Below are 26,226 nucleotides of genomic sequence, written 5' to 3' on the forward strand. Positions count from 1 at the left end.
ATTCCCTTCAAATCGCTGTCGAGATAAGGTTGCATGTCCCGGTAACGCTTTCGCGTAGCACGCTGGCGCGACGCTGTTGTGGCAGCGTTGCGCAGAGTGACGGGAAGCATGTTCATAACAGCTCGATTGGCAGCTCCGCCTAGACTCGCCATTCGAGAGGCGGGTTGCATGGGCTTGGCTTGGAATGGGTAGGGTAGAGGAGCAGCGGTAGGTAGGTCCGATGCTTGATGGTGTCGCTGGACAAGGCGCTCGATGAAGCTAGGTTGACGCTCTACCGAGCAAGGCCAGGTGAAACCTCCAACGTCTTGATCGGCAAGCTCTTGTCGTGCAGCTCCGTAGTTTCCGCCTCGTATGCCAACAGCGGATGTGCCTGTTGCTGCAGGCTTTGGGGCCTGAATGGGAGCAACAGGTGGATCGAACAAGGTCCATCCTTTGCCATTCCACGTGCTCACTGGGGTCCCTTGAACTTTGGGTTTTCCCGCATCAGCATAGTTAAGCACGGGCATGTCGTGGCTAGCATTGGAGTCATTGGTCGTATCTCTGAACAAAGAATCGATTTTGGCATCCTTGCCCTCGAGATCGTCGTCGCCGGTGACGGTAACGCTATCAAACGATTTACGCGCTTCTGTCTCGTCTCGGCGGCGCATCGAGTCATGGTCGGATGGACTCCACGTGGATCGGTCAAGTCTTCGCTTTCGTCTGGCGCGTCGTTCGCCTGCACAGCAGGCGAGGCGTAGGATCCAAGCGAGACCGACAGAGAGCGTCGCTGTGACAATTACAGCGCCGATCACAATGCACAGGATGAGCGGCGTGTTGTGATGGATGGTAGCAAGGGGATTGGTGACCGCAGTAGAAGTGGGAGAAGCGATGTTCGATGGTGAGTGAGTGGCTGAAGAGACAGCGCTGGAGCTGGGGAGCATCAAGCCTGGGATAAACGGAGCGTCAGACGGTTCAGCTCTCGCGACCAGGTTGCTCATGCCGATCTCCCTCTGCTTGCCTTTTGAAGCGAGTCGCACGTCACCATCGATGCCTTGCTTGGCACTGGACTGAGCCTTGTCCCGCTTCTTCTTTGAGCCTGACGATGACCGCGTCTTTCTTGAGGGTCTTGTCCTGAAGCGTGGCATTTGGTCGTCCTAGTTGTCGACCAACTTGCTTGTCGGCTGCTTCCGTAAACGCACGACTTTCCTGAAGCCGTTACGTCGTCTCGATATTAAGTGAAAAGAGTGCAAGGAAGGTATGTGTAAACGTTGAAGATTCGGTCCCTCTAAGGGCAAGAAACAAAAATCAAGAAAGAGCTACAAGGAAAACAGAAACGGAATGGTGATGAAAGGCGCCGGGCCTTGGATGGAAGAAGAGAGAAAGAAAGGACCAGGGAGAGGATCGAGAGCTGCTTTTTTGCTCCTCGACTCTCCTTGCTGGAAGGATATTTCAGAGTGTACTCGTTAGAAGGCTTTCCCTCTAGCGGAAAGAACGAGCCTAGACATCGTACACGAGAGCCCTGGCAGCCTGGAGCTTGCTGCCTTGTGCGCAACATCCTTCATCTGCGTCGTAGAATCTACTCGAGGCAAAGTCTCGGTGCACGGGACGCGAAGCTGGTTGGTGACTTGCATCCCGAATGGGAAAGCCACGCGTCAGACATGCATCCTATAGAGTTGGATAGTGACGCCTGTATGAGGCCTTGCGCGGGAGGCACGATGTAGACTGTCGACCATGTAGGATGAGCCATGTCGTTTTTTTCTTGTTTGACAGCTTCGTGCTTCTCGCTCAGCTGTCATAGAGGGCGTCGGCAGAGGATCGAGACAAAACTGAAATCACGAATCACAATCACGAATCACGAATGTTGAATCGTGAATCGTGAATCTTTGTTTATCTGTTAGAGCTTCGCTACGTACACTGCACAATTTCGACCGCGGACTACGGAACTCGTGACTGCGACGTCGTGCGAGCGTGGAACACTCACAGGTTTCACGCTTCACGCTTTACTCTCTTTTGTGTTTGTGGATGATGAACTCGTGATTGACACGGCCCAACACGTTCATCGACAAGCCAAGGCCCAAGACTTGGAGACAGACGACCACGACTGCGGCCGCGACGCTTTGCTCGAGCGCGGAAGCACTATGCGATTCATCTGAAATTGGCGCCGGTCCGTCGCACATCTGGAACGGATAGCTCTCGTGCAATCATGGTGGATCTGACGTCGTACCTAGTGCTGGGCGTGGTGCTTCTGCCACCCATTCTACGACGAGCACAAAGACTGTCTTTGACGATGCGCACAGCTCGTCACTCAAACTCACTACCATCACCGCCACCAAAGTTTTTTTCGAATGCTCGATTGACACCGTTTGCCTCGCCCTTCTCGACGACGGTGTCGATGGCGTCGTTGCTATTCATCCTCATCAGCTGTCGCAACCTCATACCAGCCCAGTATGGCATTGACCTGTTTATTCCAGCGTCGATCGTCGATGCTCTGCGCAGGTGGCTACATACGCTGTACCCGGCTCGCCACAGGTCTAGCTCAAGCTCGAACGTGTCCGACAGTGCGCCGATTCACATTGACGCCTTCCGCGGTGGCTACAAGCCTGACCTTTTCCTGGCGTACAATGCGCCCATCACAATACCCACAACCACGCTTCGCAAGCTTATCAACCAAACGCCGTCACTGCTACCCATGGGGCTGCTCACGCCATCCAGACGGGCGGAGCTGCAAGCGCTCATTGCTCGGCTTTCAAGCTACGAGGGCAGGCGAATCTACCTCGTCCTGGGGCCTAGACCGCTCCTCGATTGTAGTTTTTGCAAGACGACCAACGACCACTTTTGGTATGCACTTGCTTTCGTCTTGGCATCGTATGCGTGGCGCATTGTGGCGCTGGGCTTGCTCACCACGCACCCGGACGACTCGGTAGCTGTTGCGATTCGCCAGGCTTGTTCTCTACTCACACTTGGTCGGCGTTCCTCATCGCTCCCTTGGCGGTCGAGCGCGAGAGGCAGAAGCACAGAAGCAGATCGAAGCACATGGCGCGTATCATCGCTCTTGGTGCTCTTGTCTCTACTGGCTGTGGAGCTGCTTGTCATGTTGGAATTTGGTCAAGTCTCCTCCGAGATGTCGCGTTGGAATCATTGGCATACCAACCTTGACATTCTTCGCCAGCTCGTATTTGGCGCTCTCGTTTGCGTCATCTACCTGTTCCCCACCCGCAGAGTGGGCGATGACTTTGAGCAAAGCGTGCTACATCTCGATTCGACCCACCAGAATCTTCAGAATCTTCTGCACATCTCACAGCTCCTCCAAGTCGCACGTACTGTGGTGTTGCAAGATGAGCAGCTCCTCGATACCGCCAGCCAGTGGAAGCGTAGCAGCGACAGATCCGCAGCTGATCTCGGTCCGATCTCAGCCGACAAGATCATTAGCACTGCTACATCACGTGGAGGACGCGCCGCGACCGATCTCATCGCACAGGCTCAGGCGGGGATTCACAGGGTGACTCGATCCTGGTGGCGCAACGCCGAGCTTGTCAATCGGCAACTGGACCAGCAGGATGAGTCGACCACAACATTGTCTCACGATCAAAGCGTGCCGTCAACGTAGCGTCGACAATCACTCTACTGCATTCTCTTATATCGGCTATGACGCGACGCTTTACCGCGTGTGTTCCAGCTCTAGTGTAATCCTACTATGACGTGCCAATCGCATCGGCCAGTGCGTCGACAGGTTTGAGAGTTTGACGGTGAGGCTGACGTCTAGTGACCAACTGGGTTTGAATTTTCTGGACAAGCGCGGCGCGCGGTTGGACAACATGTCCATGACTTAACCATGTTCGACCTTGTGCACCTGTACCGCGATGCGCCGTGCCACTTTTGGTTTCGGCTGGCGCCTCGAACTGCGTCTGGGATCGAGGTGTGTGTTACTGGAGGACATCGGTGCGCTCGTCTCTTGGCGGCTGATCGCACTCTGCCCAGACGTGTTGGTGTCGGCCGTCGTTGATGACCAAGAGCAGGTGGTCTCTGGTACATGCTGCTGCGTCGATGCTGAGCCGCACTTCTTGCGCGGTCAGTTTAGACTTCTGGTGTGCTTTGTGTTGTGGGTTGTCGTCTAGCCACTGTTCACGCGGGGTTCTTGGGAGGCTGAAAGGTACTCGAGTAGGAGCGATGATGGGGACCGACGAGATCGAGCGCGGAGGGACACCCCAGATGAACACCTCTGCTCCACCGCTGGTGTGGGTAAAAGCGACAAGGTACTCGAGGCCGCAGAACAAATCTTGCACCACACAGTCCGGTGCGAACTCGACCAACGATAACGACGCCCATTCGGCGGGGTCGGCGCTGACACGTTTACCACGAGGCCCGTAGCCGGCGACCCACACGCGACCGAGGGTGTCTAGGATCGCGGCGAACGACCCGCCTGCCACCAACTTGCGAGGTTTAGGCGGACGGTGTCGATCGAACTCGATATGGGATTGGTGGTAAGCGGAGGGGAGCGGATTCGAGACGAAAAGTGGTGCAACGATGCGATCATGTACGCCGCTGAACGATTGTCCGTACTCCGAGTTGCCCCAGACCCATAGATCGCCACCTGCCGTCAAAGCGTACGATGTATCGGCGCCACACACCACCTCGACCAAGCTTTGGCCTTGATCGCCACGCTTGGCGGTTGACACAGGTCGAAGTGGTACAGGAATCTGGCTGAACGCTCTCGAGATCAACGGCTGGATGGGCACTTGATCCTGCTGGTCGTTCGTCGTCAAGCCAAGCTGACCATCCGTGTTGGATCCCGTGCTCAGCACGCTCTGTATGATCCACCCGTTAATCTGGCTCTCGACCAATACCAGCGAATGATCCAAGCCCGCCGAGATACTCAACACCTGCCACCCGTCCGCGTCGGCCACTTGCACCTTCTTTGGCAGCGGGAGCAGCTTGAGTTGAGGAGCATCTGACGCGCCCATGCGTACCGAGATATCGTACGCATCTTGACGTGCAATCTCGGGTGAGCATGACGCTGAGCCGAGTTGGCCAAGTGTATCGTTTCCAAATGCAAACACGTTGGATCCGTGCTCGGTGTTTGTGACAACCAAACTGAACCCGTTACCGGCGGCGACGGCATGCACGCCACCTGAGCCGTACAATTCACCGGTCACCATGCCCCTTGTCGCTTCCTGGCTGCTGAATCCGAGCCCAAGCTGTGCGTGCGTGTTTCGGCCAAGAGCAAACACCTTTGATGGGAAGCTAGTGGTGGCTGTGTGGCTCGACTGGTCCAGGATCACGTCTCCGTGCTTCGCCTCTTGCGCCTCATGCAACGCTCCGGGCAGAACAACATCTTCGGCCGATTGATGCGTACGTTTCAATGACGCATCGAGCAGAGTATAGGAAAGTAGAAGATGATGCGGTGCTGCCGAGGCCGAGGTGAATCTTATACCGTGATCGATGTCGTTGGATACACCGACACTGTCGAGCCATGCACGTGGGAACTTGGAGAGTGCATGTACAGACTCGTAGCCGAGCACATTACCGAAGTAGAGAACATGTTGATACGGATGGTGCGATGAACTTGTCAAGCGGCGACACGCTGTTTGAGTGGGTGGAAACGAGCGTCGAGTGAAAAGCGATGATGGTCGCACGAGGCGTCGTATGCATGTCATGATGCGGAACATGAGTCGACCATGTACACGCAACTATCAACCAACCTCAGACCCGGTATGGCCAGCACGATTCATCCGCATCCCTCCTTCATGTTGAGAGCTAAGCTAGCCTCTGGTCTAGTCACCTTTGAATCACCCGACCTGCCTCGTCGACATGCGCGCATTCCCGATTTCCGAATCCCGCACACCTCCCCATTTCGCACCTTGCACCCTCCAACACACCCCACCACCTCTGCCCACAAACTCGACGACCAATCTCGCACATGTCCTGCTGCACAGACGCTCACTGATGCACAAATAGAGAGTACGCACGCAAAAAAAGTAACACTGTGCGTGTTTTTCGCTTGTTTTGCTGTGATTTGTCAGGAAACCGGCCCAATATTGGTTCGACTTCAAACCCCAAGTGAGAACAGAATAGAAACAGGTGGTGGGGACGCGTCGAGTGTCTGACGAACTAGGAAACGGCTGCATCAAAAGAACAGGGTGCGAGAATGCCATCGGACTGAGACTCGGTTTTTGGGGGGAGGGGAGCGCGTGCGTTAAGCCGAGGTGGCAGCAGCGGTGGCAGCGGGGGTATCGTCGTCGACGGCGCCAGCGTTTGCTGCGGCACCGACGACGGTGTTCTGCGTCTGACGGTCTGACTGGCGACGCTCCTTTTCGATCTCGAGCTGGTTGTAGAGAAGGTAGAGCGCCTTTTCGTTGGCCTCGGGGGTGCCCTGGATGGTAAACATGCGCTCTCCCGTCTCGTCGTGAGGCACCTTTGCAATCGAGATCCTGGAACCGCTGAGACGGCGGATCTCGGTGATCTTGGAACCACCTTTGCCGATGATGCAGCCGACCATGTCTGATGGGATCGAGATGTTCTGCGTGCGCAGGTTGGCAGCGTCGACCAGAGGAGGAGCCGAGGCGTTGGGCTCGCCGGCGTTGGCCGAGTTGGCGGTGGTACCAGCGACAAGGCCTCCGCCAGGTGTGACGACGGCGTTGGGGTCGGTGCGGCGCGAGCCAGTGCTGTTGTTGGTGTGGTTGTTGTGCTGGCGGTTCGAATGGAAGGCGCCGGCGTTCGAGTTGGAGTTGAGCGACATGTTGGACATGGCACCAGCGAGGTAAGCAGGGCCACCCTGGCGACGCGAGCCCTGCTGCTGAAGGCCGCCCATACCACCGGCAGCCAGGATGCCAGGGCCGTCACCCTGACCTGGCAGGTAAAGGACGACGTTCTGAGCGCGGTCCCAGTCCTCGGCGAGGCACTTTGCGATCTCGTGGATAGCGACACGAATGGCGTCGACGGAACCCTGGACCTCGACGACACGCTCGGTGGACTGGGGAAGCATCTCCTTGGAGGCGACCATGCGGGCGCCCGAGAGGTCCTGAATGTGCTTGATCTTGAGACCCTGGCGACCGATGACGGTGCCCATGAGGTTGTGCGAGATCAGTAGACGCACCGAAGTGGTCTGAGCGGCGGCCTCGGCGGGGGAACCGTCAGCCTGGACCGGAGCATTCAAGGGGTTCTCCAGGATGGTCTTTGCGATGAGAGCAAATGCATCCGAGATGCCGACCAGGGTACCGGTAACGGAGAGCACACGGTCGTGTACGCCAGGAACCACCTTGGAGACACCCGCCTTGACGCCTGTCTGCTCACGAAGCTCGGCAACGTTGGCACCGCCCTTGCCGATGATGATACCAGCCTCCTTGGTGGAGACGAGAGCACGAAGCTGGAGCGTAGCGTTGGGGTCGATGGTGGCACCCTCGATGTTTTCGTCGCCAGCGACGTTGTTGACATCGGCAGCAGCAGCAGCAGCGGGGGAGGTAGCGGCGTCAGCAGCGTTAGTAACAGCCTCGGGCTTGTTGTCGGCAACAGGAGCGGTCGACATTTTTGTAGCAGAGTCGAATGAGGTAGGGGATGCAAAGCAGGATGACAGGCCTACAAGTTCCCAGAAGATCAGGGGGAAAGGCGGTGGAAGAAGATGAAGTCGTGCGGAGGGACGAGGTGAAATGGAAGGTTGAAACGCAAAGGAACACGAAAGAGGTGAGGTTTGCGGTCGAAAGAAGGATGAAGCGGAACGGTTTTGATGGAGAAAGTCGAGACGAAGGGTGACGAAGAGGATATGGTTGAGGACGAGGGGATGGAGATGAAGATGAAGATGAAAGTGATGGGTGATGTGAGTAGACAAGAACAAGGATGGAGACGATGAGAATGATGAAGCACCCAAAAGAGGAGGAAAAAAAAAAAAAAAAAAAAAAAAAAAAAAGGTCTTGCAGCTCAAGATGAAGGCCAAAAAAAAAATCAAAAAATATTGGTACAGCACAGCACAGCACTACACCGCTGCACAGCCATTTTTCATCTTTTAATTCGGGGATTATGTTGGTTCTTTTTGTTTGGACTCGTGACTGTGATGGTCTGTTCGCTCAGGAGGTTGGAAATAGAGAGTCACGAGTGTCACGAGTGTGTTGTATGACTTTGAGAGAGAGAATCACGAATCAAGAATTTTTTTTCGCTCTTTATTGTCCCTTTTGTTTGATTATTCGTTGACAGTCAGCTTCACGTAACGTTAGCTGTCGCTCCGGGTCACTCGTGACTGCAACCACACGCCAGCATGATTCGTGATCCAGATTCGTGATCCAGATTCGTACTGGAGACGAGGTGATGAGCCATGTGAATAGCCGCGGTCATTTCAACAGCTCCATGCTGAGCTCGCTCGCAGGTCGTGAGTCTGGCTTCGTGTAGTGTATCAAGTTTGGATCTGTGTAGCGTATAGACATTCCTCAGTCGAGTGTATTGTACAGTGTAGAAAGCTCTTAACCGTGGTGAAGAATGGCTTCAAAAAGTCAATCACGAATCGTGAATGCATCGTCACCCACGTCTGCCACAGAAACGATGCCAGATTTCGACCATATCGGCGAAACAAATCGGGCTATCAAAGCTATTCGTGCGAATGATTGAGCCACTATCAGGATCTGCAGTCTGTGCACGTTTTCGCGTCTGAGCTTGAAATTCGGATACTCTCTCTCTCTCTCCCGATTCACTCCCTCTTTGGTCACAGTGACCTCTTTTCGGTCGTCACAGGCTGATTGACTCCATACCGAGAGGTTTTTGAGGTCTGTACAATGTTTGAAATCCGAGCTGAGACTGGCACTTGAGCTAGCGATCGCAAGCAGCCAGCAGGAGTCAGCGTCGTCAATAGTCATCCCGTCACATTATTAATTGTGCAGGCACGTTTGAAATTGGAGAGAATCGCGAATCCAAATGACAATCACAATCACGAATCACAAATATGAAAGCGCTCTGTGCTACTGCTTCGAGGAAGCTACACGCCAAGTTAAGTTAGGCTGAATCAGGAATTGTGAATCAGTGGATCCTCTGTGACACTCACCCTCTCTTTGCTCTTTTGTTGGATCTTGATCTCCTCGTCTGTTTCTTGCCTCTGTCTTCTCCATTCGTCACTTGGCAGACATCCGTTCTTTGCTACTGCCTCTCGCATCATGTCGACTCAGCCAAACTCGCGCCAGGCTGCCAACTCGCTCTCAACTCCTTCACAACAGGGTACACTCGCGTATGCTTATCGACGATCGGTCGTTGCACTTCAAAGCGTGTTTGGCGGCAACACAGATTCGCAATACGCCGAACGAGAGCCGCTACTGAACGGTGATGAGCTCCAAGCCAACGCTGGCGCATCGGCTTCAAACGGCAACGCCGGTTACGGTGCCGTAGCCTCGGCGTCACGTTCACAATCGTCGCGTCCTCGCATCCGCAAACCCAAAAAGGTCATCTCGCAAAGCAAGGTGGAAGCCAAGGTGTGGTTCGCCAACGAACGTACCTGGATTTCGTGGTTGCGCGTCTCGATCCTGATCGGTTCTTTTGCGCTTGCCCTGTTCAACTCGGACACGTTTTTCAAGGACCACGCGGACAAGCATCGCGATCATCGCTCCAACTACCTCTCCTCGGGCTCCATCAAGGCGTTTGGTGCTGTCTACGCTGGTATCGCCGTTCTCACTCTGCTGTGGGGCTTGTACAGCTACCAGCGACGTGTGACGCTGATCAAGACAAAATACCCGGGCAACTTTGACGACCTCATTGGCCCACCGCTCATCTGCGCTGCTCTCTTTATCGCCGTGTTGCTCAACTTTGTCATCCGTGTCAAGCAGCACAATTACGAGTCACACCATTGACTGTCATTCTCTCTTCTTCTTATCTTTCTTGCGTCGGTTTCTGTGTCACATAATCTCACCTTGTTTTCATATTTGGCCTTGTTTTTTTTTTGGTTCAAGGTACCGTTGTCTGTCTTGAGCTCGAGCTTATGTCAAGCCTGTTCTTGGTTTCGCTCCTTGCGCTCTTACTGTACGTTTGGTTCGGCCATCGTTGCAGAGTTTGAGCTGCACAGCACGCGCTTGGTCCAAAGTTACTCGACAGTTGGTCTCAGCACAGCGCAGCCACAACGAAACAAAGTGCAGCTCGCTCGCCAACTTTGACTCTATACAACCTGTGCCCTCAACCTTGCCCCGCCGCCCCACCGTTCGGCTCTTTCTACAGCTTGACGACAAGCTCATCCAACCAGCAGCCATGCATAACATACCCCCTTCCCTTGCAACACGATGACGAGTGCGAGCTTTGCGGCTCTAACACGTTGAGTCGCACAGTAGCGTTTCGTGATCGTGCCTCGTAGATATACGACACCATAGTTGCTAACCTACTCGGACGTCACAATCGTCAATCACCTACTGTACTGTAGCGGGTGGCAACAGCGTCAGACCAGAGGGAATCACGAATGGTGAAACTTGACTCGTATAGTTTTATGTTCACGATTTCACGTTTGTTGTTTTGTACTTTTGGATGTTCGATTTTCTCTCGGCTCCTCTCGGCTCTCGCCCGAATTGGTAACATCTCGACGCCAGCCACGAGCCTGTTCGCGGTTGCGTCGACTCATGGACTCTGCATTCCCGATTCCCGATTCCCGATTCCCGATTCGCGATTCGTGAATCATGATTTCGAGATTCTGCGTCTGCCTCTGCCTCTGCGTCTGCGTGGAGCTTAGACTCCAACTAAGGGTCCACTCATGAGTCGAGTCTCTTGCTCCACCATCACACGTCAGCCTGTCCGCCCAACCGTTCCGCTCTCGTCGTGTCAACCATACGAGCGCGTCGTCTGGTGATCACCAACGAACGCAGCTCTTGCGCCGCAACAAAGTGGTGCCACCGTATGGCCCTGACTGCAACCGCTCCGTTTCATCTCTTGGTTCGCGTCTCTTGGTGCCATAAGGTGTCCCTACGTGCACTCGGCATCTGATCCCCTGCTCTCGACATTGACACTCGCATCGTTTTGCTGGGATCCATCCTCTTGCGTTCGGTCTTGCGTTCGGTCTCATCGAGTGTGAGCGTCAGCGTCACGCCACTATCTAGACCGGCACATCTCGTCCCCATCATGTCGTACCATCCATCCCATGCCACTGCGCATCCCACCAGCTTTCTCAATGCTGGCATCCCGATCAACTATGCGCACACTTCTACCAGTGCTTCGTCCAATACCAATGCGTCCCTCTTGGGCAGCAGCATGTCCTCCCACTCTTTCCCTATCGCTCCATCCCCCAGTAATGGCACCCCACAACCGCAACAACCACAACAACAACAACAACAACAACAACAACAACAACAACAACAACAACAACACCAACAACAACAACAACAACAACAACAACAACAACAACAACAACAACAACAACAACACCAACACCAACAACAACAGCCACAAACCACAGTCGTCGCTTCTCAGCAGCAGTCGCAGCAAGCCACATTAGTGCCGCCAGGCGTACCAGATCAGGACGGTCTCATTGCTCCTCCATCCATGCCGCTCGAGCTCGACTTTGACAACCTCGAAAGCGCCTCAAACTACATGCACACGTACGCGCTCTCGCAAGGTTTTGACATCCGCATTCAGTGGTCCGCCAACAACCAGACTCGGATCTGCTGGTCCTGTTATCGCGGAGGTTTACCCGAAACGATCAACGCCGATGGTACACCCAACGCCAAACGGCGTCGAATGCCCAAGAGCAAGGAAAGGCGTAAGCGTGGATCGCTCAAGATCGGATGTCCGTTCCGAGTGCAGTGCACCAAGAACTGGAAGACGGGCAAGATGGAGTTGAGGATCATAGAGGGAAGGCACAAACACCAGATGGAGACGGATCGCTCGATCCTGCCCAGTCAGGTTCGGAGGCTGAGGTATGAGTGCAAGGGTTCCGACTCGTCAGGTACGCCTCAGGCGGGGAATGCGGCTGCCAATGCTGTTGCTCAGGCTGCCAACCTCACCGCTACGCCAACAAGCGCGTCGGTAGCCGCAGGCAGTCGTTCACAGTCAGGCGCAGCAAGTGCGAGGTCGAGGGCGAGCGCGAGCATCGCGGCGACAAACGGCAGTGTGGTTGCGTCGTCATCGCAGCCGTCCAGATCGAAAGCGCAAGCTGGCCAATCCAAGAGCACCGTCGTCAACGCTTCGACAGGCTCATCAGCAGCACAGCAGCACCTCGGCCTGCTCGGCACGCCTACGCCTACGCCCATGCCTCGCAACGGTCCAGCGATCATCGACGATGTCGGCTCGGATTCCGCGTCGGCGTCGTCCGACTCTTCGGTGGTCAGGCCATCGTTTGAACGACAGATGCTGAATCTACTCAACATTTACGATCGGTCCGAAGCGTGGTCGCGTTTGATCATGGATCAAGAGATTGGCCATATGCTCACACGCGCCGAGGCGCGCCTGGACAGATGCGTGCGTCGAAAGCGCAAGTCTGCGATCGGCACAACGACAATCGTTGATCATCCCTCGGAAGAGTTGGCCGTGCTTACAGTGCCCACATCTACATCTGGAGGTGCAGTGATGGCGTCTCTGGCAAAAACTGCTTGGAACGCACGCATTACATCGACAGCTACTCCTACCGGGTCGCCTTTGAGAACTGCCTCGGTCGCCGGCGCACCACACACCCCACTGGCCCAACTCGCAGGACGACAACAGACAGCCCCGCCAAATTCAGGAAAGGGCTCATCCAAGTGTAGCAATTGCAAAGAACACGGCCATAATCGACGAAGGTGTCCGCTCGGTTAGCCGTCCCGAAAGAAAGTCACCTGGTCAGATTCTCAAGAGAGGCGTATCACATTACCAGTCAAGCTGCGTGCTGGATCGGTGCAAAGTGTGAAGGCCTTTGTTGACGAACAGAGAGCAGAGAGGAGGCCGAGACTGTGCAAGTCACGAGTGTGAGTGCGAGAGCGGAGAGATGAGGAAAGGATAGGAGCGGCAAGGAATCACGAAGGTATTGAACGCGTGTGCACGGGACTGGAAAAGCGAATCGCGATTTGTGAATTGGTGATTGGTGATCCACATTCGTGATTTTGGATTTGAAAAAGGGGAGCAGGTTCAAGTGATACCACCATCATTCGTCGGTCGATGGACGATCTTGGGACGATTTTCGAGTGCAAGGGTAACTAGGTATCGGTTGCACCTGACGATTCGAGAGCGGTTGGGATACGATGGCAGAAAAGTATTCTCGGTTCCGCGATCCTGGCACGGGGATTCAGGTGTTTCTCACGCCCGTGTGTTCGTCGAGTACGTCGATGAACTCGGGCTTGGCGAGCGCACGGCTGACGACGTGGATGCTGACACCCATCTGGATACTGCTCGGACTGGTGCGCTCGCTACTGGCGCTGGTCGGATGGCTGATCTACGTGTGTGGCTCAGCGGTTGGTCTGCGACTTGTGCTCTTCGCGTTGGGGTTCGTACGGTTGCCGCTCGATCCGGGTGACAACAAGCGCGATCCGGATCGGTGCAAGCGCCAGCGCGTGCAGCCGCAAAAGCGAGATCTCGTGCTGGCCAACCACAGCTCATGGATCGACTTGTTGATCGTAGCGTATCTGTATCCTGGCGTCAAGTTTCTGGTACCCGTGATCGACGATGCCAGAACACCGCAGACGACGCCGCCAAATGCGCACGCGCAAAGCGTGCCTCGAAGGACGCCCAAGAAAAACGCCATGTCGGCCCACACGAACATGGACACTCGCACGCCGAGTGCGGCGGACATCGTCGTGACAGGCTATGCGATCTTGGGGCTAAGCCAAGCGATTTGGTTTGTCGGTGGGCTTGCGCCGAGCCGCGCGCAACTGGACGCTGCAACGCGCGTGTATGCCAGCATCGATCGCGCCATCTCGCACGCATCGTGTGCACTGGTCATGTTTCCCGAAGGCACAACCTGCAACAACCGAGCGCTGCTCAGCATGAGCGTGCTCCCCACCTGCGCCCCCGCCACTATACGCACCACGCATCTCGTCACACTCAAGTACTCGCCGCCTACGCGCACCTCGATCTCGTCCATCTACACCACGCGCACACCGCACAACTCGATCGTCCGCCACGCCGCCCGCCTCGTCTTCCTCTGCAGTCCACTCCGATCCGTGCTCCTCAAATCTGCCGTCTTGCCATCCCATCCTACCGCCTGGCCAGATCACGTCGCCTCCGCCATCTCCAACCTGGCGCGCCTCAAGACCACCACAATCCACTGGAGCGCCAAAGCCGACTTCCTCCACATGGTCGAAACCAGAAGCCGGCGCGCGTAACCTGTCTCTGCTCTTCCAACACTCGAATCCAACATTTACGTTGATTGCGATTGCGATGGCGATCGATCATGCTCATGCCTAGCTTTGCGAGATAACATTAGCAAAGAAGTACAATCTACAAAGACAACTTGGCAACATGGTCTGCTCGATGCGCGCGAAACTGGCAGCTCTTGCTCTTGCTTGCGATTAGTCGAGGTCGTCTAGATTGTACGAATTGAGCCCGGTTCGACCGCTGCACTCGTGATCTCTTCTCCATGCATCGATGCGTGTCCCCATCCAGCCGCTCGTGAGGCCGTCGTCGTTGTTGGGTTTTGTCAAGCCGATGCGCAGGAAGTCTGTGGTGAATCGACACTTGCCCGACTCGACCTGGTCCGATGCGTCTTGACTTTTGACGCGCCTCCACTGCCATAGGAGACAATTCGTGTGGGCTCGACACCATTTTTGGCACTCGAGCGCATCGAGCGTGGTCAGATCGGTCGTTTCACTGTCCCAATGCTCGATGGCCTGCCAACCGACGACGCCCACCTCGCCTGGCTCGGCACTGTGATCGGCGAGGTGCGAGTCAGCATCAAAGCGTCCCACTTGATCCATGGCATCCTTGAGGAAGTTCGGGATGAACTCGTCCCAGACATCCGCCCATCGAACCAGGTCTTTGGAATCCAGCCGAGCCTCGATGCGTCGTTCAAAGTCGTACAGGTGTGCAGCATCCGCCGGGGTGATGTGGTGAAACGACATGATCGGCGTACACCAATTGTCGCGTGTAAACTTGAGCACGCGCGGTGGATCGCTGTTGAATTTTTCGCCTCCTTCCGGGCTGAGCTCGTTGAGCGTGACCAAAGGCGAGTCGTAGATGCTCTTGGAAAGCAGCGCGTCGCCAAAAGCGGATTTCTGGATCAGCTCATCATGTGTATGCTCGAAATCGCTATCTTGGCCGAACGACGCTTCCACTATCGCTTTACTGAGAACGATCCCCGAGCCGCCGTGGGTAAACATGGTGCTCTGCCCATCGTAATCGCAAAAGCTAGGATGTCCAATCATCAACTGCTTGTTTTCGTCCAACGTCGACAACCACTTGACCAGCTGATTCCAGAACAGAAACGTATCCGCCTCCACCATCACGTACCACTTTTTCGCAGGGAACCGACGATACGCCTCGGCGATTGCAGGCAGAAATTTGTACTTGTCCAGCTTCCACCCACCGTCCTTCTGCGACATGTCGTCCAGGTCCTGGTTGCTCTGCATGAGCGCCGTGAGTTCTGCACGCAGCGACTTGAACTCGTCCAACTGCGCGATTGTGGTGGAGACGTTAGCGAGCGCATCGTAGAATGTAATGTTGCCCAGAGTGAGCGCAAAGTCCGAGACGTAGATATGGTTGGGCGTGTACAGATTTGACAGCGGCTGTTCGGCGAGATGGATGAGCAGCCGCTTGTGAGCCGTGGCTGAACCCACTTTGGTGATGAGCACCATGTCGTCTTCCAGCCGGTAAGATTTGCTCGGTTGGGCCATGTGCAATGTAGGCAGTGCAGTGGTGGTGATGGGCAACGACGACGAGGAGGAGGAGGAGGAGTTAGAAGAAGAAGAAGAAGCGCCTATCGCAGGATCGCGATGATCGGACTGCCAAAACAGCATAAGCGCGAGCAGGAAGCAGATAGCTATCAGTACGGTCGTCTTACACTTGCGCCACAGGTGCACGACGCCTTCTGTCAAGGATTGATTGCTCTTGACCGCCCCCAAGTGGTGTGGAGGGTAGGTCGGATTCGAGGTGACGCGCGAATGCCATGCTGATTTTTCCGAGAGCTCGTATGGCTGATCATGGCCTGCCGGGTATGGGTATAACGTTGCATCTGAGTTTTGACGTGGAGAAGAGGAGAGCGAAGAAGAAGCGGAAGTGTGTCTGGAAGAGGAAGAGGAGGATGGCGAGCCAACGCCGGCGTTGGATTCGATGGTGGGGATGGCGACGTATCGCGCCTGTGATGACACCATTTTCGTTTTGGGTGCGCTTGTAGGGCTTGGCTACGTACGACTACGACGATGGCAGCAGTTGGATGTAGATGGTGGTCAAAGAGGAAAGCATTCACATATGCGCAAACACACCCCGCGAGCATTGAAGCATGAACAATGAACAATGAACAATGAACGAGCCCTTATCATTCGTGATTCTGGACAGTTGATCATGAATCAGCCGTGAGTCGGACAGCAAAATCTTCCGATCAAACCGTTATTTGACAGCACAGCCCAAATGCAAAAGATAACCGAGCGACTCATGCAGTCAAACACACGAGCGTAAGCTCGCACATGGATCCACTTATAACTCATAACTCACAACTCACAGCTCACAGCTCACAGCTCACAACTGGACATGTGATTCGTGCTTCGTGCTTCGTGATTCGTGATTTGATGAAATTTGGGGTCTCGGACCCTGGCTTGTCCGACCACTGACACGGGAAGGCATAGAGAGAGAGAGAGAGAGAGAAATACGATTTGATATTATTTTCTGTCGTCTTGAAAAGTACATACTGTACTGTAACTTAGCGACCACAATGCCTCGTTCGGGCTCACGAATTGGTCACAACGCGGTCATAGCGTATTCGTGATTAAGCGAGAGTGTCCGGAGTTGAGAAATATGGCACGTTTTCGACGAGCGACGCCACTGATGCGGGCAGGAAGAGCAACACCGACGCGCGCGCAACATTCGTGATAAGTTAACTTGGTTGGCGATAGAAAGGCTGTTCTCTCGCTTAAATCACACCAATCGTGAATCGGGCATTGTGACTTGTGAATTGTGACTTTGAATTGTGCAGGAACACCGACGGCGCGCGGTCAACTTGACAGCGCAGACAAAAGCGCACGCGAAATCGTAAATAATCGTAAATCGTAAATCGTAAATCGTGTGTGAATCGCGAATGCACCTCGCTCGGCCAATTTCGAAAGTCAGCCGCACCTTTTGAAACAGTTGTGAATTTGGCCTTCTCCAAAACGTGGTTTCGTTCCGTCTGCTCTTGCTTCATCGCGTCAACCAACAGCCTCGACTCACGATTCTTGACAAGTTACTTGAATCTTGCGTCGGAATGGATAATCAAAATCCAATACGACCGACACTTTTCCACGCTGGCATACCTGTTTCGGCAAGAGCCTTGTGCGAGCACATACACATCTCACATCCGAGGCCATTGCATGCGCTGGAGCTGTGCTGCTATAAGTGCGCGATTATCATCTCATTACACAGCCACCACCGAGCACCACCGAGCAAAGCACCTGGCTCTACCGACTCACCTGACACCACTCATGACTTGCCTAACCCCAAGTCGTTGAATAACTGACACAAAATCAGTGCCACAAATTGCACACAAAAATTCAAAGCCCCCCCAACCCTCACACACTTGCGTCGTAACTGTGACTGACACTCGTGACTCCGACTTGCAACGCTCTCCATATTCATAAATGATTTTCGCTTCTAATCGAGTGTGTACAACCATGGCCAAAAGCGCACCGTACACCCGTCATTCTTCATCGATCATCCGTTCTTTGTGCTCGTCGCGCTGCCTGTGCGCTTCCCTCTTCGCTGCTAGCGCCTGATTGCGTGGCGACTTGGCAAACATGGTCCTTTGCGCGTTGAATCTCGCTTGCGACTTGGCCATCTCTTCCACTACCATACTCATCGCTGCCAGCGCCGCCGGGTCCCAGCTCTCGCTCGTGATACTCTTGACAAAGTCGCCGCGTTGGTGTGTGAACGCATCCGAAATGTATGCGTGCACCGCTTCTGAGATGGCGTGGTTGGGCAGAAGGCATCGCTGGTGCGCCTGTCCGTGTGAACTGGGGCTCGCATCAAGAGTCGGTGAAACGTCCGTCAAAGCGATCATACGTTCACGGCAGGGCGATCCATTGGCCCACAAGTGATCGTCTCGCAGTTCACCCTCTCCATCGCCGTCGTCACCTTCTCTTGTCGTTTCCTTGTCCAATGTTGGTGTGATATCTGTCGTCAAACGCTCTTCCTGCACCAGTCGCTGCACATCGTCATACAGCATGGCCCACCTCGCGTCACCAGCAGGCGCACGTGCCAATCCATCGTCCATCACCGCCTTGTCCACCAATTTCTGTGCTGCTTCCGGTAACCGCCGCTTCTTGTATCCTGGCAGCATGTGATCCGTAAAACGCTGATTCTCGGCGTTGGCGTGTCGCCGTTCAGCTTGATGCTCCTCTCTTCCTCGCTTGATGCGTTGGTCCGATGGACGCTTCGTCTCCGACGCCTTGCGTTGGTCCTCGGAGCCTGCCTTTGTCTCGCTCATTGCGGCACGGGTCGCGTTTGCTGGTTGAGCACACGCTGAAGCAAGTTTGTCAACACCTCGGCTCTCTGCGCAGCTCCCAATGACATAAACACCTCGGCTACGCTCTTTCCTTTGGCGTCTCGAATCCTTCCGAGCTGACTTCCGGCGAAAGCGCCCGCAAGTGCACCAGGAATGTTGCCTACAATGAAGCCAAGCGCTGTACCAGATGCGCCACCCACCCACTTCCAGAACGGGGCAACGCGGTGCACCTCGGGTCGAAGCAGCTCTTCAAAGACGTTGGCAAACACACCGTCCGCCTGTGGTTGATGGCTACCAGCTCTGCGACGACGATCCTCGTTGGTGTCGGTGCGGTTACTGTCGTTGTTGTCGTCGTTTTGCTGCTCGTCCTGCTTGAACGCGCCAGGGAAGAAGCTCTGGAAAAAGTTGGCCGAGTAGCTTTGCTCCTTTTCGCTAAACTCGGATGCGGCTTCGTCGTCCTCGTCGTACGATGCGTTGGAATAGAAAGAGTCGGTGCTCGGGCGCGAGTTGCGCAGCTGGTCGTACTCTCGACGTCGATCCGTTTCCGAGAGAACGTAGTAGGCGTCTGCGAGCGTCTGAAACTTCTGCGTGTAGCGTTGTCGCTCTGCCGGCGTGGCGTTGGGGAAACGATCCGGATGCGTCTTGAGCGAGCGCCGCTTGTACGCTTCCTTGATCTCGGCAGCAGAAGCAGTCGCACTCACACCCAGCGTTCGATAGTAGTCGGGAAGAGGCGCGTCCATACTCGCACTTGTTCCGAAGAGCGTACGTTGCGCGTGGTTAGACAAGGGAAACGGTACCTGCTTGGCGTCAAAGCTCCCTCTATGGTCGCGGTGATGGACGTAGGTGGAGGTTGCGGGACAAGACGCGGCGGGCGGAGGATCTGTGCCGCTTGACTCTTTGTTCAATGGCCGTGTTCGACCTCAAGTGGCCAACGACTGAAACCACGCAATGAGGAAGAGGACAGGCAGCTGAAAGCGTTGAGCGCCGCCTCCACGTCAGACCCAAGAAGCGAGCAGAGCAGCGCCAAAACGGGGCAAAATAAACAAGGCTCTAGACGAGTCAAATCTGTGAATGTCGTCACTGCTGTTTCCCTTAAAATGATAGCACTTGTGACTGCTGAGTTGTCTGCCAAACCCCACAAAAAAAAAACCACAGGAATCGTGAATAGGCTGGCATGTTGATGTGATGAATCAGGCTGAGTCAGATTAACTACTACATCACCGATATTCTTGTCCAATCTGTAAAAATCGGGAGGTTGACAATCTCTTCTGCACAAACTCTCACATCTCCACGCTTGTGCCTCGTGCCTTTACCCTTCCTTTTCTGCAGTTCTAGTCTCTGCTCCTCCATCGCTCTCTCAAACCAGTCGACCTTCTGAAGTCATCTCGTGCCCTTGAGCTCACGCGTGTGACGTGCAGATAATCAGCATTCGTCGGACAGCGTCTATGATCGACTAGGGAGAATCGTACACGGTGACTGCTGATAGATGTACACATTTCTAGTGCAGGTTGTCCCTTCTTGTCGTTGAACCGAGATGTGCACGAGCCGGCGGCTGCATCGAGTAAGACAATCGAGCTTCCAACTGAGGCTGCAACGGCGATCCTTCAGGCGGGAAGCGTGGAGCATGCAGAGTAGGTACCACGCCTTGCTCTATGTTACCGAGACCGAGATTGGCGGTAGCGCTACTTGTGGGGGCTGTACCACCGGCAGGATTGCAGGTAGGCAGCTAATTTGGCAGTGAGACACTGACCAGGAGCTACAGGCATGCTGATGGCTTGGACGACTGCATGTAGGAAAGTAGTGTTATGCCTTGAACCAAGGTGCGACATGCACCGTCGGTCACTAATCGTGAACGGACTAACAGTGTTGGAGCAGACGTGCCGACAAGCATCACCCACAGGATAGGCACAAGCAAAGCAAGCAAGCAAGCAGTTACCGATCTGTTCGGTGCGATTGTTCTGCAAAGAAGCGGCGCAATGCTTTGGTGCAGCTTGCGACAAATGGTCGATGCAGCGCATAAAACAGCGCTCGCACTCACAATCTTGTAGCTGCAACAATGGTAGTCATCTCGATGGACCGCAAAGCTGACTGACAGGCTCGAATCGCATGCACGTTTTTAGTTCGACTCGAGGTGCACTCGGTCTAGCAGTGCGGTGCATTGCGTGTTGATGATGGGCAAGCCAGACTGTCTTTGTTCTTTGCTGGTAGCCCGCTGCCGTCTGCACCCTGAACGTCGAACCAGTCAATCCAACGTAGACGCATGACTCTGGACTCCTATTGCGCCGCGACTGTCCACTCGGAATGCAAGAGTGGGAACCAGACCAGCTTAGCATGCACCCAAAACCAGTTGACAGACAGAAGCTCGTCCAGGCAGCCAACGCGTTCAAGCACTCACTGTCGGCGAATTAACGTTGACAAACCCAGCGAGTAAAGTGGAATGCGAGGATCGTCGTGAACAATCTCGACTATGCATCAAGCCTCAAGGATCGAACTCTGGACGGCAGCCAGCGTGGCAGCTGAGTGCAATGGACCGCGTGCTTAGAAGCTGACGTGGGCTGCCGTGGCTTGCCGCCGGTCGGCTATTCGATGTTGGTGCACGGTGCGTGCGTGGTGCGTGGTGCGTGGTGCGTGGTGCGTGGTGCGTTGTGCGAGGCGGTTCGTGTTTTGTGTCTGGCGAATCGAAACGTGAATTTGTATTCGTGATTCGTGATTGTTTTTGGATTGGCTGCAGTCACCCTCGGGTTTCCGATGATCAACAAACCAGAATGGTGATGAGCTTTGGCAGTTGTTCTGCTGTGCTGTGCTGTGCTGTGCTGTGCTGTGCTGTGCTGTGGTGCTTTGCTTTGCTGCGATACGACATTCCAAAACACCGCCGAGACCATGCCGTACCTTACCACGCCATGCCGTGCGGTGCGCTGGTTGGCAGCTTGAGCTCGATCGTGAAATATTGTGATTCGTGACTATATCGTGTATGCCCGCCTAGACTCAAACCGAGCCGACTGCCACCGTTGCCGCTTCGACCGCCGTGTCACTTGCATACTGTATGTCCACAACGACTGGCAGCTCACCAGCTTGACAGCTCGCCAGTCTCTGCTGGCTGCCGCTGCACTTGAACACACATCGCTATCCGACACTGTCTCAGTCAGATCAAAGTAAGCTACTCTTGGCTCTCTTGCCTGCCATTCGCTGGTCTAGCCAGATCCCCTGTAAGTTAGGGTAAAGATGATGATACAGATGCTGTTCCATGTTCGGTGTTGTTCTTCCTTCTGCCTTGCCTTTCCGTGCGTCTGTGTGCGTGCATCTACGGTGCCGTCTTCCAGTGCTGGCCCGCTCGCATGACCCTAGCCTTGCGCTGACCTCAACCGTGGTCGGTACTGTGTAGCGCAAGATGTCAGTGATTTTATCCCTGCGACGTACGCTGCCCCTCGTTCTGGTTTGTACCCGACACTGCTTTTATCGCTGAAACTTGTTGCCGCCGGCACATCAACAGCCGCCGCCGCCCACACGCCTCTACCGCCGCCTCCTTTCCTCGTCCCTCCCTGGATTCACGCTGTCCCCTTCTGTAACCATCCTGGCCTACCTTGGACCTACAATTACTGTCTTGTCTCCAAAGCTTTTGATCGATCCTCTTGTTTCCCCTTGTCTTGCTTCTCTCCACCATCGTCTACGCCAGCATCATTCCACCCTCTTCTCTTTTTCGCCAACACCCGAACATCTCTGTTCAGCATGTTCTTCTCCAAGGCTGTTTCGTCCGTTATGGGCGCCACCGTCCTTGCCGCTGCAGCGGTATCGGCGCAAGCTTCATCCTCGGTCCCCGCATTCACCTACGGTACTGCCAACCCCGACTACCCTGGTGTCAAGTCAACCAACAGGAACGGACCCACCAATCCCTCGACACCTCAGCTCAACACGCCCATCAACCAGACCTCGGTCTCGCGTCTTGCTTCCATCAATTCCATCGACGACTGGTGCACTTTTGCTCCTCCCGGAACTGGTCAGCCGCTTGCCGATGTCGAGGAGATCACAGTCGCCTACTGCACCAAGCCTCGTAACAACGCACGCGTCATCCCCGACGGTACCGTTACCGGTGCTCACTTTGTCAAGACGCCACTCTACGTGCAGCTGATGGCCGTCGGTGATTTCACCAGCATCGGCTTCATGGCCGGCGACGAGGGGGGAGAGCTCGATCCGCACGGTGCCACCAACATGGGCAACCCCGTCGGTGGCAATGTCACCTCCAACGTCTCGGGTCAAGACGTTTTTTACGAGGAGTGGATGAACTACGCTTCGGCCAACCAGATCTGCTTCCGTGTCTGCATCGCCGGAAGCGAGCAGGCGCCCACTGCGCTCGAGTGCCAGCACACGCTCGATGTCATGGGTTGTAATTTTGTCATGCCGGGCAACTATGCCGACAACGTATTCGAGACGTGCGACGGCGACTCTGCCTACCCTCCTGGTCTCTACCCGGACGGCAACGGTCAGACTTCGACGTTTGTCCAGTTCTTCACCGGCGACTACACCGTCGATGGCACCGTCTACTCGTACACCAACGGGGCTGCTGACCAGACAACTCCTCAGGCTGCCTACTCGACACCTGCCACCTCCAACTGCCAGACCACCTCGACCATCGCTAACGGCATCAAGTCGATCGTCCCTTCCACTTCCGCTGTGCCCTCCTCCACCTCGTCTTCGTCAGCTGCAAAGGTCACCAGCACCAAGTCGAGCTCTTCCGGCTCCGGATCCAGCTCGGGTTCCTCGGGTTCCTCGGGCTCCTCGGGCTCGTCTGGCTCGTCAGGTTCTTCCGGCTCTTCAGGTTCTTCCGGCTCGTCAGGCTCGGGCTCTTCTGCTGCGGCGAGCAGCGGCGCATCCAAGCTGGCCAACAGCGCTTCCGTTTCCGCTTCCGCCGCGATTGCGCTGATCGCTATGATCGCTGGCGCCATGATGCTCTAATCATCTGCCCATGACCGCGTTACACACCACATATCCATGGTCTACCTTGTCTATAGCCCTCTTGGTGTCGCGTCACGTCAAACCACAAAGACGATGACCAAGCACCATTGTGAATTCTTTTTCACTTTTCGCCTTGTGCTCCTGCAGGATCATGCTCTCTACTAGGGCTCGTGAATCTCGACCACGCATGCTCCTCTTTTCCATTTGTTACCCTCATTTCGTCAGTTTCGCCCACATACACTCGTTGACAGTTTCGATTCGTGCCTCGTCGGGCTTCTCGTTATCCGGGCTGAAACGCCTGCATACCTTGTTCGCATTCTCTTGGGCGTGAGTGTAAAGTGTGATCTGCGCCACAACGGCTCGTCCGGTCGACTCGATTGCACATTGTGAGATCTGCACTGCAAAGCCGCTGAAAGGGCGATTTAAGATTGCTCTTGATGACGAGCACAAGCGCGTGTGATAGGTAGAGCGTAACCTTGACGCTTTGCTGTTGCTGTGCTGGACAAGTCACAGGCACGAGGGTCGTGAGTGAGTGTGATTCGTGAATTCAAAATGTGAGATTTGAGACTCGCCGTTGCTTTCCCTTTTTTTGGCCTTTCTTCTTACCCTTCTCCACATCCCAAGTGGCTTCGAGTAGTTCTCTTGCACTCACATACATACCCACCCTCTCGACCAACGGCTTATCGGCCTGCGGGTTTCCCATTCGTCCCTACCATGTGTGCGCAATAGACGAGGTGCAGCATCGTTGTGCACAAGAACAGTGCTCTCGCACAGCCTCAAAAACACTGAGCCCTCCTCACCCCGACTCCACCGCGGCCTTGCATTGCACGTTGGTCGAGAAGCACAAAGACCGATTTGGCCAGTCATCGTTCGCTGTTCTCGGTCACACCAAAAGTCTTTGCATATCATGTTGCTCTCGAGACGCATAGCTACGAGATCCGGCGCTGTTTCGCGTCACCTCGCAGCAAGAATACAGGTTACTGCTTTGCGCGAAACAAGACCACATCTACAGTCAGGCTTCCATTCATCATCAAAAACAGCAGCATCCACAGTACTGGTATCCGAAACAAGGAGTCCGCAAGCGTACGTCTCTCTATCAACGAATCCGTGGTTCAACTTGGCATTCGAAGACCACCTGTTTCGCAGCGTCGACCCCTCGATACCTATCTGCTTTCTCTATCGCAACTCTCCCTGCGTCGTAGTGGGACGTAATCAGAACCCATGGAAGGAGCTCAATGCCACGGCTATGCGATCCATCGGACTCCCCATGGTGCGACGTCGCTCTGGCGGAGGCACCGTCTATCACGACCTGGGAAACACCAACTACTCGTTCCACATTCCACGCGATGACTTTGACCGGCGAACGCACGCCGAGCTCGTAGCTCGCGCGCTCAACGCTGCACCCGTAGGACTGCATCTTTCGCGCACCGATCTAGCTCGAAGTGATGTGGGAGCCTACGTCAACGGCAGGAACGACATTTGCATCCGAGTCAAGCGCGGCTTTGATCGAAACTCGACGACCAAGACGCAAGCGCAAGCGGACCAGCTCGGGTTTGAAGAGCGCAAAGTATCAGGGAGCGCATACAAGTTGGTCAACAAGCGCGCATACCACCATGGAACCATGCTTCTCTCTGCTAGCTTGCGCAGTCTCGGTAGCTCGCTGCGCAACGACCGCGGTGAATTGCTCGTCACCAAAGGCGTGGCGTCGGTACCTGCGCCCGTGGCCAACTTGACAGATGCGTTTCCAGATCGAACTGCCATGCTCAGCCACGAGATGTTTGTACAAGCGGTGGTTGCCGAATTCCACCGCACGTATCCGGACGGCTGCTCGACCGCTGCTGCGGTACAAGTGGACGAATCGTGTCTGGACGCGCCGCAACTCAACCAAGGCAGGTGGAAGTTGAAGGAAAACTTTGACGAACTGCAGAGTTGGGATTGGGTGTTTGGACAGACGCCTGAATTCACGCATCGCGTATCGATGTACGACGCTTCAGAGCTGGATTCTTCGCAGAGCCGCGGTTGGGGTCCGTTCTCAGTCGAGATCCATTCCAAGGAAGGCGTCGTGTTAGATGCGAAGCTGGTCGAAGCACGATTTGACGATGGAGCGGTGGAAAGGGAGGTGCAAGCATTGATCCAGGGTTTGCAAGGGAGAAGGTACGATGATCTGGCGCTACCGCCTCCATGGTTTCCTCAGTCGTCATCGTCGTCAGCGGCAGCAACTGTTGTCGATTCAGCTACAGCGATACGCGCGGAAGAGGAGCCAAACATCCGCGCCAAACTGTTCCACTGGCTGCGCACCGTGCTGTAGAATCAGAGCACATCCGAACATGCTTCCATCTCATTCACGATTCTCGTCGTTACCAACTGCCCAAAGGATGAGCATCTGCATTCGACTCAACAGCGAGAGCCAAAACGCTGAATCGTGAATGCTCACAGAGCTACAAGTCAGAGTCGTGAGTGTGTGCAATATTCGTTCACAAAGTCCGCAAGACTGTATCGTAGCTTTTTAGCCGCTTTCTAGTGGCAGCGACTCGTGGTAACTTTGCCACAAGCGAGACCAACAACACATGCTGGGAGGGGGTTTTTTTTTTCTCTTTTCTGCTCCTTTCTTTTCGCATCGGCATCTCCGCCTTTTCACCTCGATCGGCACACCTCTTCGCTACACTTCACGCTGCCGAATACAGTGTTGCTGCCGAGTCGGCTCTCATCCGAACTGATGGTCATTCGATAGAGAACTCAGCTGTCCACTCTGGTGG

The 26,226-nt window shown here is 54.9% G+C and overlaps 12 protein-coding genes across 12 annotated transcripts in view; 6 read left to right on the forward strand and 6 right to left on the reverse strand.

The window, feature by feature from the left end:
• UMAG_15081 (uncharacterized protein) overlaps positions 1–1,124 on the reverse strand; it is a gene marked incomplete at both ends in the record, with an annotated part of 3,068 nt that extends 1,944 nt beyond the window's left edge. The window contains one exon of the mRNA XM_011392059.1: positions 3–1,124. Coding sequence (XP_011390361.1) covers positions 3–1,124 — 1,122 coding nt within the window. The remainder of the gene's footprint in view (positions 1–2) is intronic.
• A 1,058-nt stretch (positions 1,125–2,182) lies between these two features.
• Positions 2,183–3,586, forward strand: UMAG_03652 (uncharacterized protein; the record flags this gene model as incomplete). Its single annotated transcript, XM_011391837.1, has 1 exon — positions 2,183–3,586. One exon carries the CDS (start codon positions 2,183–2,185, stop codon positions 3,584–3,586), a length of 1,404 nt encoding a protein of 467 aa, XP_011390139.1.
• Positions 3,587–3,902: 316 nt separating this feature from the next.
• Positions 3,903–5,633, reverse strand: UMAG_03653 (uncharacterized protein; the record flags this gene model as incomplete). The annotated part of the gene is made up of 1 exon (XM_011391838.1): positions 3,903–5,633. One exon carries the CDS (start codon positions 5,631–5,633, stop codon positions 3,903–3,905), a length of 1,731 nt encoding a protein of 576 aa, XP_011390140.1.
• A 539-nt stretch (positions 5,634–6,172) lies between these two features.
• On the reverse strand, positions 6,173–7,501 carry UMAG_03654 (uncharacterized protein; the record flags this gene model as incomplete). The annotated part of the gene is made up of 1 exon (XM_011391839.1): positions 6,173–7,501. The coding sequence occupies one exon, from the start codon at positions 7,499–7,501 to the stop codon at positions 6,173–6,175; it is 1,329 nt and encodes a 442-aa protein (XP_011390141.1).
• Positions 7,502–9,110: 1,609 nt separating this feature from the next.
• On the forward strand, positions 9,111–9,797 carry UMAG_03655 (uncharacterized protein; the record flags this gene model as incomplete). The annotated part of the gene is made up of 1 exon (XM_011391840.1): positions 9,111–9,797. One exon carries the CDS (start codon positions 9,111–9,113, stop codon positions 9,795–9,797), a length of 687 nt encoding a protein of 228 aa, XP_011390142.1.
• Positions 9,798–11,046: 1,249 nt separating this feature from the next.
• Positions 11,047–12,714, forward strand: UMAG_03656 (uncharacterized protein; the record flags this gene model as incomplete). The annotated part of the gene is made up of 1 exon (XM_011391841.1): positions 11,047–12,714. One exon carries the CDS (start codon positions 11,047–11,049, stop codon positions 12,712–12,714), a length of 1,668 nt encoding a protein of 555 aa, XP_011390143.1.
• A 422-nt stretch (positions 12,715–13,136) lies between these two features.
• On the forward strand, positions 13,137–14,216 carry UMAG_03657 (uncharacterized protein; the record flags this gene model as incomplete). Its single annotated transcript, XM_011391842.1, has 1 exon — positions 13,137–14,216. One exon carries the CDS (start codon positions 13,137–13,139, stop codon positions 14,214–14,216), a length of 1,080 nt encoding a protein of 359 aa, XP_011390144.1.
• A 186-nt stretch (positions 14,217–14,402) lies between these two features.
• On the reverse strand, positions 14,403–16,199 carry UMAG_03658 (uncharacterized protein; the record flags this gene model as incomplete). The annotated part of the gene is made up of 1 exon (XM_011391843.1): positions 14,403–16,199. The coding sequence occupies one exon, from the start codon at positions 16,197–16,199 to the stop codon at positions 14,403–14,405; it is 1,797 nt and encodes a 598-aa protein (XP_011390145.1).
• Positions 16,200–17,716: 1,517 nt separating this feature from the next.
• Positions 17,717–18,355, reverse strand: UMAG_03659 (uncharacterized protein; the record flags this gene model as incomplete). The annotated part of the gene is made up of 1 exon (XM_011391844.1): positions 17,717–18,355. The coding sequence occupies one exon, from the start codon at positions 18,353–18,355 to the stop codon at positions 17,717–17,719; it is 639 nt and encodes a 212-aa protein (XP_011390146.1).
• Positions 18,356–18,498: 143 nt separating this feature from the next.
• Positions 18,499–19,260, reverse strand: UMAG_10473 (uncharacterized protein; the record flags this gene model as incomplete). The annotated part of the gene is made up of 1 exon (XM_011391995.1): positions 18,499–19,260. One exon carries the CDS (start codon positions 19,258–19,260, stop codon positions 18,499–18,501), a length of 762 nt encoding a protein of 253 aa, XP_011390297.1.
• A 2,986-nt stretch (positions 19,261–22,246) lies between these two features.
• On the forward strand, positions 22,247–23,470 carry UMAG_10474 (uncharacterized protein; the record flags this gene model as incomplete). Its single annotated transcript, XM_011391996.1, has 1 exon — positions 22,247–23,470. The coding sequence occupies one exon, from the start codon at positions 22,247–22,249 to the stop codon at positions 23,468–23,470; it is 1,224 nt and encodes a 407-aa protein (XP_011390298.1).
• A 907-nt stretch (positions 23,471–24,377) lies between these two features.
• On the forward strand, positions 24,378–25,778 carry UMAG_03661 (uncharacterized protein; the record flags this gene model as incomplete). Its single annotated transcript, XM_011391845.1, has 1 exon — positions 24,378–25,778. One exon carries the CDS (start codon positions 24,378–24,380, stop codon positions 25,776–25,778), a length of 1,401 nt encoding a protein of 466 aa, XP_011390147.1.
• Between the last annotated feature and the right edge of the window lie 448 nt (positions 25,779–26,226).

Source organism: Mycosarcoma maydis, chromosome 10 (genome assembly GCF_000328475.2).
Source record: "Mycosarcoma maydis chromosome 10, whole genome shotgun sequence".
Taxonomy (NCBI): Eukaryota; Fungi; Basidiomycota; class Ustilaginomycetes; order Ustilaginales; genus Mycosarcoma; species Mycosarcoma maydis.